Consider the following 13,081-nt stretch of genomic DNA (forward strand, 5'->3'; position numbering starts at 1 on the left):
CGAGGGCACGAGTCGATCATTGATCCCGGGCGTTCCGTCCCTACGATTCCTTCAACAAAGGAGCGTACAAAGATGATAGGAGAAGGAATCTTGGACAACGAATGCAATTACGACAAAAGAATCGTATTCTAATGAAAAAAATTTTCAGACAATTTTGAGAAACGTTATAAAATGAAATAATGACAAGTGCACAAGAACGAAATAAATCAGACGAGAGAGAAAAATCCCATAATTTCTTAAGAAAGAGTCTTTAGGAATTTTTCATAATTTAAATTTGTGAAGAATTTAAAAAAAATATTTTATCAGATTTTTCTAAAGAAATATTTTTATTCAGATTTTTTTAGTACTACTTAATTTTATGCAGGTTTTTTAATATTATTTTAGGAAATTAAAGAATAAAAAATCTCAGAATATTTATATACATGTATAAGAAATTCTAACAAAATTCATTTACGGTAAAAATATCTTCACTTCTTTTTTAAAGATTTTTGAAAAGTGTGCTGATTCGTAGAGAAAATCTTAAAATTTTCAGAGAAAGTTTGAGAATTTTTATTAGAAAATCTGTGAAAATTTTTACGGTAAATTTTGTAAATAATTTTTACGGGGAATAAAAATAGCTTAAAAAATAACACTTTCTATATAAATTAAAAAACACAAGAACGCTTTGGGATGTATTTATGTTTGAAGCTATCATATCGCATTAATTATATTTTCGTATTTTCGATATAACAGATGCAATAAATCAAAATTGCTTTTTTTCAATTAGGTTACGCATTTAGAATTATAAGCGGCAACGGTGATAGTGCAATTGCATCACATGGATTAAGCTTACGTTACCGACTTATACATAGGTTCTAACTCTCTGAGCGGAATAATTAATTGCTAGATTATTCGCACACATGCTTGTTATTATTTGTACATAATACATATGTCATTTGTACATAATACATATAATATATATCTCGAACAGAATTCGTATCAGTAGCTGCAATCAAAGGTCTCGAGTGATGACGAAAATTTGGCTCGATTCAGAAACGAAGAGAGAGAGAGAGAGAGAGAAAGACCAGTCGTAGTAAATTATTCCGGATACGCCCCCACGAATTGTATAACAAATAGCGATTATGGTGGGAGAGAGTCTTTGTTGTTTAAGGGGAAGGCACGATGTATAAAAGACACCGAAGTAATCGAGAATAGCATCGCAGTTTTCGCAGCGAAGACAATCACTTACACTATCTTCACCAAAATGATGATCAAAATCTTCGTAAGTTTTCGCAAATAATTTAATTCATATTTTTTTATATCATAAAAGCGTAAATGTATAATACAGTATTTTTATTAATATATTAAGTAAATTATATTAATATATTAATAATCTTATATTAATATATTGAGTAAATTTTTTGCACACATACAATTTTGACATGATATATTTTTCATTGATATTTATTTATTTATAAATATATACATATATATATATATTTTTTATATAATTTTTTTTAATGCTATCAATTAATTTTTCATGTGATCTTTTAAAGCAACTTTATCTATCAAAGCAACTTTACAGCCGCAAATTGCTCATTTAATTTACTTTCTTTACCTTTATTTAATAAAAACTATCCATACCGCATAGATCATTGTTATTACATTGCAGCAATATTGCAGCAACATCGCAATATTGCAGCAATATTGCTGCAATGTAACAATAACCCATGCAAGCACAGAATATTGCAGCAACATTGCTGCAATGTTGTGATATTGCCGCAATATTGCTGCAATATTCTGTTTGCTGGGAATGTTTGTTGTACAATATTCATAACAAGTATTGTTGTTACATTGCAGCAATATTGCGATATTGCTGCAATGTAACAACAATGATCTGTGCTGTATGGGTAACTTGTTCTATTATAATCGAGCTTTTACACTTGGAATATATTTGAAATTTGCATGATAAAGGCCATCGTCGGCGCTCTCTTCGTGGCTGCCTGTAACGCCGGAGTGGTACCAGCGATTCCGGCGGCGGTGCCCGCGGCTCTGACAGTCGGGACTTACGCTACCAGCTACAACGCGCACGCTGTCAATCATGCCATAGCCGCCCCATACGTGGCGGCTGCACCCGCAGCCCTCGCAGCCGCTCCAGTGGCATATTCCGCCCTACCAGCCGCATATTCCGCCCTTCCGGCCGCGTATTCCGCTTTTCCGGCTGCGTATTCCGCTCTTCCGGCCGCGTATTCCGCCCCGATCATCGCCGGAAGACGCTGAATAACGCTTTGACAATCGCTGAAAACTAGACCAAACCGACCTCGAGATCTGTCATTGCTGCAATATTTCTCTTTCCATCGCTGATTTTTTAAATATTGTAAAATAATACAGTCCCCATAGTGAGATGATATACTTTTTTTTATTCGCCAAATTGATATTGATTTTATATCCCGTTCTCTGTATTAACTCGCAGAATGACCTATCAAGCAAAATATCAAAATTCTTATTGTACAGGGTGTATCAAATTTTGTAAATAAATTCCTTGAAAATTCCATAATCTTCCAGGTATTTTTGTTCAAAATCCCAGATGAAAGTAAAGTATTAGTATAAGTACAATTTTAAATAAATTCCCTGAAAATTCCATCTCCCAGGTATTTTTGTTCAAAATTCCAGATGAAAGTAAAGTATTTGTATAAATACAATTTTAAAATAAATTTATTTATTGTGCTTGAACTTTATATTCTAACATAAATAAAACATTTTAATAAAATATTATAATAAAATATTTTAAACCAAAAAAAAAACATATTTTTTATTAAATATATTTTTTAAAATAAGTATTTATATATTGAATAATATATGCTGATGCTGATTAGGCTTCAATAGCAAATTGCTGACCACTTACAATATAAACAAAATTATCAAAGAAGCAATTTTTAAAAAATTCCTCGACTCTTAACAAAATTTTATGAGAATTTCTTGATTTTTCAAATAAAACAAAAAAAATTCCTGAGAATTTCAGGTTCTTCTCATAAATATACATCTTGTTATATTATATACAATTATATCGTTAGAAATTTTAATGTTAGTCATCCTAAATTAATTAATTTAAATAATCGCAATTTTTTTTTCGAAGCGATATTTAATTTATATATTACTTATTTATTATTATTATTATTATTATTACAATACTTGCAGGCGTGCAATTTTGTAATTGATCAATCTTTTACAAGTTCTTTCTTTTTTTGCAATAAAATCTGTATACACAAGACAAGACACGTATAATCTATCTCGTACATATCTAAAAATATATTTACATGAGAGGAGAGAAGAGTGATGTGTGTTGTACACAAGGAGTCATTTCAATCGACGAGACGATTTAGGGAAGAGATTTCTTAATGAACCATTTATTCTCGAGATTTCTCTGTAAAAAGAATATTTTTCAGGACGAGGAGTAATACAACATCGATTTACTTATTCCATTGTCATGTTCTATTAATATCACTTACAGTATATTAATGTTAATAAACCTGATACAAATATATTCTGTGCCACATTTTGTACTTGTAAACATTTCTTTTGAATTTTTTTCTTTTTGTCATGTGTGTATGTATACGTAAATGTATATATTCATATCTTAGTAAATGTATATCTCGTTTGTATGTCGTGCCTTTATTATGCACAAACTATATGATCGAGCGAGATAGAAACGCAAGTGAAACGCTTACTTTAAGTAAGATTCGATGTGCAACATAATGAGGATAAAATGGTAACTGTCCTTAAAATGGCAGAAGCGTCGTAAAGAAAAAAAAAAAAGAAGAGTCTATGAAGGAGAAATTGATAAAGTATCCTTAAAATAATCGTATATCACTTTCGGTGTGCATTGTGTATGTAATGAAACGTATTAGTTGAATAATATCGACGAAAAATGTGACAAAAGTGAAAGAGGCAACGCGAGAGAGATCACATTGTCCCTCCCCCCTTTAATCGCTACATCTTCAGCTGAAAAAGCCGCATATACAATATATATGTATAACAATGAGCGCCTTTCGATTTGGCACAAGAGTTACGATAGTTTTAGATCTTTGGTTTCGATAAATGGCTAATGGGCGTAAATCTAGAGAAACCTCTGGAAGCGACACGAAAAATCAACATTGTGTGCGTTTGTGTTGCACACAAACGTATCATGTATTTATTATTATGTATGATTAAACACGTCGATTTCATGAAAATAGACCAAGGATATACATATATATTTCTTTCGGGATACGTTCGTGATATTCCAAGTAATAACCCATACAGCATAGAACATTGCAGCAATATTGCAGCAATATTGCAATGTTGGTGCAACAATGCAGCAATATTGCAGCAATATTGCAATGTTGTTGCAACAATGCAGCAATATTGCGGCAATATTACAATGTTGTTGCAACATTGCAGCAATATTGCAATGTTGTTGCAACATTGCAGCAATATTGCGGCAATATTACAATGTTGTTGCAATGTTCTGTGCTGTATGGGTAAAATGTAACGTAAAATAATGTAACTATGATAATGTTATCGAGACTCGGGGATTTTATAAAATGGAAATTTTTCTAAAATGTCGCGATTTACTTCGATAATGGAATCATATCACCGTCGATATCACCATAATCGTTTGTTACTGTCAGATTGATTCGCGAAGAGAAAACACAAAGTTTCGAATGCGAAATTTTTTTTTTTTTTCGCACGACCTTGAGTACGAATTCGCAACAAATAACGCATTGCAAATTATTCACGATCGCCGAAATGCTCGTAACGCATATAGCTAATGTCGCCTTCGCTCTATGACAGATATATATATATATATATATATACATATATAATGACTAGAATAAAAAGTGAACATTACAATCTGTTATCACCATGCAAATATACTTACAGCTACCGCGTTAGGCATCTTGATTGAATTATTTCACAAATATTGGCATCCCAGACAGTACTTTGTATCCTGTCGTTTGATTGAAGGAGCACGTGTGCGCAAATAAAATTTACATTATATTTATATTCGTAAAAATATCGTGCCTATTTAAGGGACGAAGTAGAAATTCTTCTCCCCTTCATGAGAATTTCCAATGTAATGGCCACTTTAGTTTCTCTCTAAATCTATCTAATCGCACAAAATAATGTTTGAGGAGACCAACTATCTGGGATGCTACGATTATCACCAAAGCCACGTTACACGGAGTATTTTCTCGATGGAGTATAGATCCGAAATAGAAGAATATATATAAGCTAAGAGCTAAATAACAATTCTTAATAATCTTACTTATCACTGACGGACGTGGCACTGGATCACGATGTATCATCTCCGCTTCTTTTTCATTCTATATACGATATACTCATCACACACATCACATCATACCGTTCTGCATATACACTGCTTACTGGAGGAAGGTAAAGAATAAATAATTTAACAGCTATGCACAATTACGGAGATAAATTAACTCTCTTTCGTCCTTCGATCGTATTCTTCGTGGAATAGATTCTTCCTCGTAAAATCTCGGGCTCTCTCTACTCAATTTTTTTTAAAAAAATAACATCCATTCTAAACCCCATGGATGTGTCGTATGCACGCTTTTGGGCTTTTTTTCGCATTAAACGCGTTAATCGCGTTACAATCTCGTCCGCGCCGTAATATATTAACTAATTTCTTTAATAACGCGTCTCTTTGTCCAAAAACTTGGCCTTTTCGATTGCTCTCTATCTTCCTTATAACCGCAGTTGTAGTTTTTGCAACTTGAACATTGAATCGACTGCGAGAATAAAATATTCCTTTGACTATACTTTATAAACAACGTATGAAAATGGCAGTTTTCATCTGTAATCCGGACATATCACAACGTAAAATAGCGTACGGTATTTAAATCACCACCCAGTAAACACAAAGTAACAGCAACTGCAATGTAACATGCACTGTACATAACAGTTACATTGTCGAGTGGGAAATTATTACATCAAGCCAGCAAACATCAAGTAACATTTATATAATTGTTAGTTGTAACATGTTATGTAACTGTTATACAACATGTAACAGTTATATATTGTTGAGTGGGAAATTATAACAGTTATATAACTGTTATATAACTGTTATTTGGTGTTTGCTGGGAATATTACATTACTGTTACTTTGTGTTTAGTGAGCAGTAACTCCGACATACGTAAGTTCGCTTAGTGTAAAAAATAATAACAAAAGACCTACAGACGCATTTGCAAACGTACGAAATAAAACTTAGGGAGGGATGTTGAACCGTCGTGACATTCGCAAACGTCAACAACAATCAATAATAACCGGGGTAATGGTGGTACCCGGGTCTCGGAGGGTGATACGGGGCCGGACTCACGGGGTAGCTGGGATTGTATCCCGGTGGAGGTGGAGGCGGAGACAATATTCGACCTTCACCGGCATCAGGTACTACGTGCGTCGCAGCCGAGCCGGCCGGTTGCGGGCTGGTAATGACACGAGTGCCGGATCCGTGCAGATGATGCGACCTGGAAAGGCTCAGATCGACGCTATGTCTGCCGCCCGGGGTGAGATCTAGACTGACTACCCGCAGAACATCGCTGTGTGACGGATAAGGCGGCGGGGGCGGCGGTGGGGGCGACGACATGGAGTAGCTACTCGTTCTACTGAGGTCCACGCTCTGTCGCTCGCCAATGTCATACAGATGGTGATGATGGTAGCGCGTATTCTGCACCTGAGCGCTGAAACTGTGATGAAAACCCCTGGCCGACATGTCCAGACCCTGAAGCTCGCCGCTATTGAGCATCAATGGCTCAAAGTTGGACCTTTCCCGGGCAAAATCCTGCTCGCCGAGAGAGTCGTACTTATAAGATGTCGATAGGTCCAGTTGCAGCGCCTTTTCCTTCACAGATAGACTGAGATTCTGCGCCACCGAGTCGCCCTCGTCGCTCGACAGATTATCCGTTGGCACCTGATGATGATGATGCACATCCTGGTAGCGAGGATTCGGAGTGGCCGAGGGCGACACCAGATCTTCTTGCTGCATGTGAATGTAATTCGGCGAGGAGACGCGAGGCAGCTCCTCGTGATGCAGATATTGTTCGATGTTGTGTGTTCTCGAAGCGTTGATATAGTCGACCGGTCGGTGCAGGTGATAATCCACGTGCAAGTGGCTAGGCGGAGTGTGTCGATCATCCGGCGTTGGCGCGGGCGACATTAGTTCCTCCTGCTGCTGGATGTACGAATCTAGATGATTTGGCGATCGCGATTGCGGTATCGGCGATTGCAATTGGCTCGAGATGGAGTACAGGTTGGCCTCGCGATCATTGTCCTCCAGGATCGGACTGGACACTGCTCCTATATCCCTCTCGGCGGCGTCCAGAGCTGCCTCTACCAGCAGACTCGCGTTTGAACTCTCCGTTCTACGATACACACTCAGGCCCAGTTTATTGCTGTCCATCACCAGACTTGGCGTCGTGCGCGAAATCACTTTCTCGCCGCCACCGTCCTTCCTACCATCCTCGAAATCGTACACATCGGAAGACGGCGCCGAGACTGTCGGTAAATGAACGGCGATATCGGACGTGGGCGGTGGATTAAACTCGCCCAGCCACTTTTTGCTACCCTTGCTTTGCACTCTCGACGTGCCGTACAGATCGACCTCTGTTCGTACGTTTTCCATCGTCGTCGTGTCGAGGCCGCTGGATAAAGACGCGGTCGTCTGCGGCGACGGGGTTGGAACCTGGGATTCTTGTTGCTCCGTCTTATACTTGATCGTGGCGTTCCCTCCACTCTGGAATGAATCTATGATGGCATTGTGAGCGGAATTCGCCGCCACTGTCTCAACCTTCAAGCTACTCTCGGAACTGCATTCGTCTAGAGACGGTAAACTGTTGCTGTTATCCTGCTGAAGGAATGACGAGGATAAGAACTCTCGAAAAGATTTCGCCAATCGTTATGTATTTATCAAAGACAACTCACCTGCGAATTTCTTCTGCTAGCGTGACTGGACCTTCCACAAGACACGTCTTCGACGAGGCCACCGCTGTAAGCGTCAAAGGTATACGCTACGGATCTCTCAATCTTGGGCATCATCTCTTCCGTAAGGCCGTGCACCTTCTTGTAATGAAACTGTAGACATTGTTTCGTGGTAAAAGCCGCCTTACAGCTGTTCTCTTTACACCTAATGAAGAAGAAGGAAATAATTACACACGTAAACAGCAAAGGATATTAGATAAGAAATGATAATTGATGACCTAAACTTACTTAAATGGCTTCACGCCACTGTGAGTCAGCATGTGTATCTTCAAGTTGCTCTTGTTCTGGAACATCTTTCCGCATCGGTCGCATGTAGCTGCGGCGACGACGTCTTTGTGATGGACCTCCTTCATGTGCCGTTGAAGAGCCGCGCGAGAACCCAAGAGTTTTAAGCACGATTTACATTGAAATTCCCTGAGCACTTCAGACATGTCTGTGAAAAAATTTCAACGTAATAAGATGAAAAAAAATAATGCATCGCGAATTATCATCGATTATTCCAATCTTACCGCTGTGCATTCTCTTGATGTGTACTTTTAGCTTTTGCGGTTGACAAAATTTGCGACCGCAAAAGTCGCACAGCGGCCGCGATCGTTGCGGATTCTGGGCGCATCCATAAGTCCTATGCATCTCCAAATAATTCAGTCTTAAGAAGAATTTCTTGCAGTATTGACACTGATATGCGCCACGACCTCCATGCAATTCTGCCGCGTGTTTCATGATATTATCCTTGCCGAGAACCGCGGCGCCGCAAACCTGAAAACGACAGAATTCAGTAAAACAGTAAGTAAAGTAAGTAACACGTAGCAAGTTTATTCAAACTCGAAAAAAATGTTCAAGCATTAAAATACCTTGCAGTGATATTTTCTTATGGTCAGACTATAATTTGTGTCGTGAAAGATGCAACAGTGCAGTCGATAATATATTGGATGTGCAAAATTGAGGTTGCACCCTCCGCAATCTGAAAGTGATACGAACGTGAAAAAGATCACATGAACTGGGTGTTAACTTATTTTTTAGTTAGACACGTAATCTACCTACTTGTTTTGTCTATCTTATTCTTTCTCGTCCAGGCGGAAGATTGCGAGTCTGCCCAATAAGTGAGCTCCATCCCCGAGATAATATTCTGGGTCGTGACAAAATGCAGCTGGCCTTGCTTCGTCGTAAGCATCGCGACGTTCCTCTTGTCCTTCGTCTCAGCCGGCCTGAGGTATCGAATCCAGTTACTCTTCAATGGATCTGTAGTACTGATGTATACACTTTTTCCATTATTATCTATCTGAAAAGAAATAAATCCTCTGCCGTAGAAATTATTCTTCCAGAAGAATGTATTATCCCAGCCAACACCAAATAACATTTATATAACTGTTAGTTCTAATTTCCCACTCAACAATATAACTGTTACATGTCATGTAACTGTTACATAACATGTAACAGTTATATTGTTGAGTAGGAAATTATAACTAACTGTTATTTGGTGCTTGCTGGGATATATTATACAAAGATTGCATGATGAAAGTATTATCAGAGTAATGATAATACCTCCCAAATGTGACGCATAGAGAAGTCATCAGGGATATCCATTTCCTTAACTGACGTGCCGACAAGAGGGCCCAATTTTGCGCGAATCGGGATCGGGTTCTTGGCGTAGATGCTGAGGCCGTGATCGGTGTTGGCGATCTTCAGCTCGAGACAATCCGGCAGGGAGTCCCTCGCGTACAACGGCCGATCAGCGTCCACCAGCAACTGCTTCTCTTCCCTCTGCACCTTCGACTTGGTCTTACATTGCTCGCTGGACGCCAACGGCTCCTCGTCCGACTCGAAGCCATCGTCCGCCAATCGACCGTAACCCTCCGACATCGGGTCCCCCGTCTTTATGGCCTTCATCACTTCCGCGTTCTGCTTATGCATGCTCAGCCACTCCTCGTACGTGATCGCGTCGACTATCGTGTGCAGCGGCTCCGTAAAAGGACACACGTCCTGCAAGTGAGGGACCTCGCATTCCTGGCAGAGCTTAATTTTGATCGCCAGTCTCTGCGGCTCCGATATCACGCCGTCGACGTTGTCGGCGACCTTTCCGGGACCTACCGTCGATGACGGCAGCTCGACCTCGGGCGTACACGCGTCTTGCGTCTCCTCCTGAACGATTCCGTCCTGAGGCGCCTTTCGTACGTCGTGGTGCTTCTTAGTCTTATGCTCGTTCGTGTGCTTGTGCTTCTTTCGCCGATGCTTGAACGCCGCCGTCTCGTCCGGAGCCTTGTTTTCAGACGTATCCTTCTTCCCGACTTGCTCATCGTGACGCGGTCGCTTCCGTTTCCTCTTCTGCTTGCGATCTTCCACGTCCTTCGACTCGTCATCCTTCTGCGCGTCATGGAAAGTTGCATCCTCGTATCCCTGCGATTCATAACGCGTCTTGTTTTGAGGTTTCGAGGTCTTTTCAGGTGCGCCCGCAGCTTGTGCCTCGGTATCCTTGACGTTGGACGCCGGGTTTAATAAATATTCTACGTCCTCGTTTAAATCCTCAGCCTTACACTCGCGTTTGGGAAGAGACGACGAGGCTGTATCAGCGTTAAAATGCAACTTGGCGATCCTGTCATCCCCCAAGGTATCCCTCGCCGATTCGCTGGATACATCAGCGGCCTTCGCGTCGCATCTGGCGTCGTTATTCGTCGTATTATTTACATCATTTATAAATCTTACGCTATCTATGTGCTCAGTCTTCGTCGTAACGGATTCAACGTCCTTTGTATTGATTCCGAAGCTTACGTCTAGTTTTAATTTAGTGTCTAACTCACTGACTACCGTCGTCTCGCAACCGTCCAAGTCTTTGCTTTCCAGTAAAGTACAGTTCTGCGCATCCAACGGGTTGTCATTGGTGCATTCAGACCCGTTCAGTCCGATGGAGCCGTCTTCGGCGCCATTCTTCGAGTGCCGCCGTCTCTTTCGCTTGTCCTTGTGATGCTTCGTCTTGTTCTTATGATGCTTCGACCTCGAACTACGTCGCACGTGTAACTTGATGGCGTCGTTTAGCACCTTCGACGAGACGTTCTCGCTTATCGCACTGGCAGGATCTTGCCTCCGCGAGCTTCTACGAACAGGCTCCCCCTTTTCCCCTTCCTCGTCAGCCGCCTTAACCTTGACAGCTTCCTCGTCATCGTCCCTGACCCGACTTGCCTTCCAATCCTCCGCACCATTGCACTTGCCGTCTTGCCTGTGTATTAAAAATTCAATTAGATACTGTCTTATCTATGTTGTCGTATCCCAACAAACACCAAATAACAGTTATATAACTGTTAGTTATAATTTCCCACTCAACAATATAACTGTTACATGTTATGTAACTGTTACATAACATGTAACAGTTATGTTGTTGAGTGAGAAATTACAACTAACAATCCCAGCAAACACCAAGTAACACTTACATAATTGTTACTTGTAATTTCCCATTCGACAACATAACTGTTACATGTTATGTAACAGTTACATAACATGTAACAGTTATATTGCGGAGTGGGAAATTATAATTAACAGTTATATAAGTGTTACTTGGTGTTTGCTGGGATTGTTAGTTATAATTTCCCATTCGACAACATAACTGTTACATGTTATGTAACAGTTACATAACATGTAACAATTATATTGTTGAGTGGGAAATTATAATTAACAGTTATATAAGTGTTACTTGGTGTTTGCTGAGATTGTTAGTTGTAATTTCCCACTCGACAACATAACTGTTACATATTATGTAACAGTTACATAACATGTAACAGTTATGTTGTTGAGTGGGAAATTACAACTAACAATTATATAAGTGTTACTTGGCGTTTGCTAGGATATATTCTCATGAGATGATTAATTAGAGATGAATCAGTGAAAGTGAACGTATGAAGGTTTATTCGAGGCAATTTTTATTTTCTAAGGAAGTATTTATAGAAATAGTGTGGGTGCATCTAGTCGAGCTGGGTGAACTTCGAAACTCGCGATCACGACTAGTATTTCCCGCGCGTGGATCCGGTATCGATCGGCTCCTCGCGTCGTCCCCCGCAAGATGGCGATTCGACGAAACGCGTCGGGTGACAGTAGGGGGGAAGCCCCGTACGCGTGACAGCCAGCGGGTCCTGTCACGCGTTCCATCGAGATGCTGGGCCATAAAGCCACGATCGCGACGACGATGACAGCGACGAGGCACCACGAGACTCACCTGCTGACGGTGGCGACGGAGTCGGCGAGATCCAGCAAGTACACCGCGACATCCTCGTCGGTCGCCAGGCCCAGACGCTTCTTCAGCGACAGCCAACGCTTGCCGTTCGTCGCGCCGATGTGTAAACGCTCCTCGGCCACTTCCGGAACGATCGTTGTCGTCGTCGTCGTCGTTGTCGTCGCGCCGGGCAGCGCGATGCAGCTTCCCTGCGGCTGCTGCTGGACGCTTCTCGTGTTCCCCGGCTCCCTCACATGCCGCGTGCCCTTCTTCGGCATAACTACATCGTACAGCTTCGGCCGCAATCAGATCGGCTGCGAGGTAGAGAAAGAGACAGAGAGAAGAAAGATAGAGAGAGAAGAGGAGAGCGCGACAGGCAGACAGAGACGGGACGAATCCGTGACGGGGCCCCGCGAAAGGGCACCTCCACCAGGAGGACGCGCACAGATATTATCCTATCCTCTTTATGCTCACCGCCGCGTCGCGCCGCGTCGCCCACTCCGCCCACCCTCGCGCGCGCGCCGTCTCCCCGCGCCGCCCCGCCCTCCCTCTTTGCCCCGCCCCCCCTCCGCCCCGCCGCCTATCGTCGCCTCGTACGCGTCCCGCGCCGAGCGGTAAACTCGCTCGTCGCGTCTCTCTTTTCCGCACTCGATCTCCGTCTCTCGTCCCTCGTCCCTCCGTCCCGTCCATTCTACTTTATCGATCCCGCGACCGCGAGACGCAACGCGCAACGCTCCCCGCCATCCGCTGATTCGACGGCGGTGACTTTTGTCAGATCGACATCCCGGGATGTCGACTAGATCGGTGCGTTGAAAAAAATGTCGGCGAGTTTTCATGTAAAGTGTCGCCGCGCGACGCTATACG

The 13,081-nt window shown here is 41.6% G+C and overlaps 2 protein-coding genes across 3 annotated transcripts; one reads left to right on the top strand and one right to left on the bottom strand.

The window, feature by feature from the left end:
- The first annotated feature begins 1,159 nt into the window (after nt 1–1,159).
- On the top strand, nt 1,160–2,570 carry LOC145974588 (uncharacterized). Its single transcript, XM_083104502.1, has 2 exons — nt 1,160–1,261; nt 1,954–2,570. Exons 1-2 carry the CDS (start codon nt 1,244–1,246, stop codon nt 2,257–2,259), a joined length of 324 nt encoding a protein of 107 aa, XP_082960628.1. The 5' UTR covers nt 1,160–1,243; the 3' UTR covers nt 2,260–2,570.
- Nucleotides 2,571–3,448: 878 nt separating this feature from the next.
- LOC145974393 (uncharacterized) lies at nt 3,449–12,729 on the bottom strand. Of its 2 annotated transcripts, none has more exons than XM_083104200.1 (8): nt 12,221–12,729; nt 9,562–11,230; nt 9,061–9,298; nt 8,871–8,980; nt 8,529–8,775; nt 8,248–8,452; nt 7,963–8,164; nt 3,449–7,885 (listed from the first exon to the last, which is right to left on the bottom strand). In XM_083104200.1, exons 1-8 carry the CDS (start codon nt 12,493–12,495, stop codon nt 6,299–6,301), a joined length of 4,533 nt encoding a protein of 1,510 aa, XP_082960326.1. In that variant the 5' UTR covers nt 12,496–12,729; the 3' UTR covers nt 3,449–6,298. The 2 variants fall into 2 exon arrangements, with proteins under 2 accessions (XP_082960326.1, XP_082960325.1); XM_083104199.1 differs by having other exon boundaries at nt 3,449–7,888.
- Nucleotides 12,730–13,081: the final 352 nt, after the last annotated feature.

Source organism: Camponotus vicinus, unplaced genomic scaffold (assembly GCF_025532165.1).
Source record: "Camponotus vicinus isolate PSW18456_S1 unplaced genomic scaffold, iyCamVici1.0 SCAF_7, whole genome shotgun sequence".
Classification (NCBI taxonomy): domain Eukaryota; kingdom Metazoa; phylum Arthropoda; class Insecta; order Hymenoptera; family Formicidae; genus Camponotus; species Camponotus vicinus.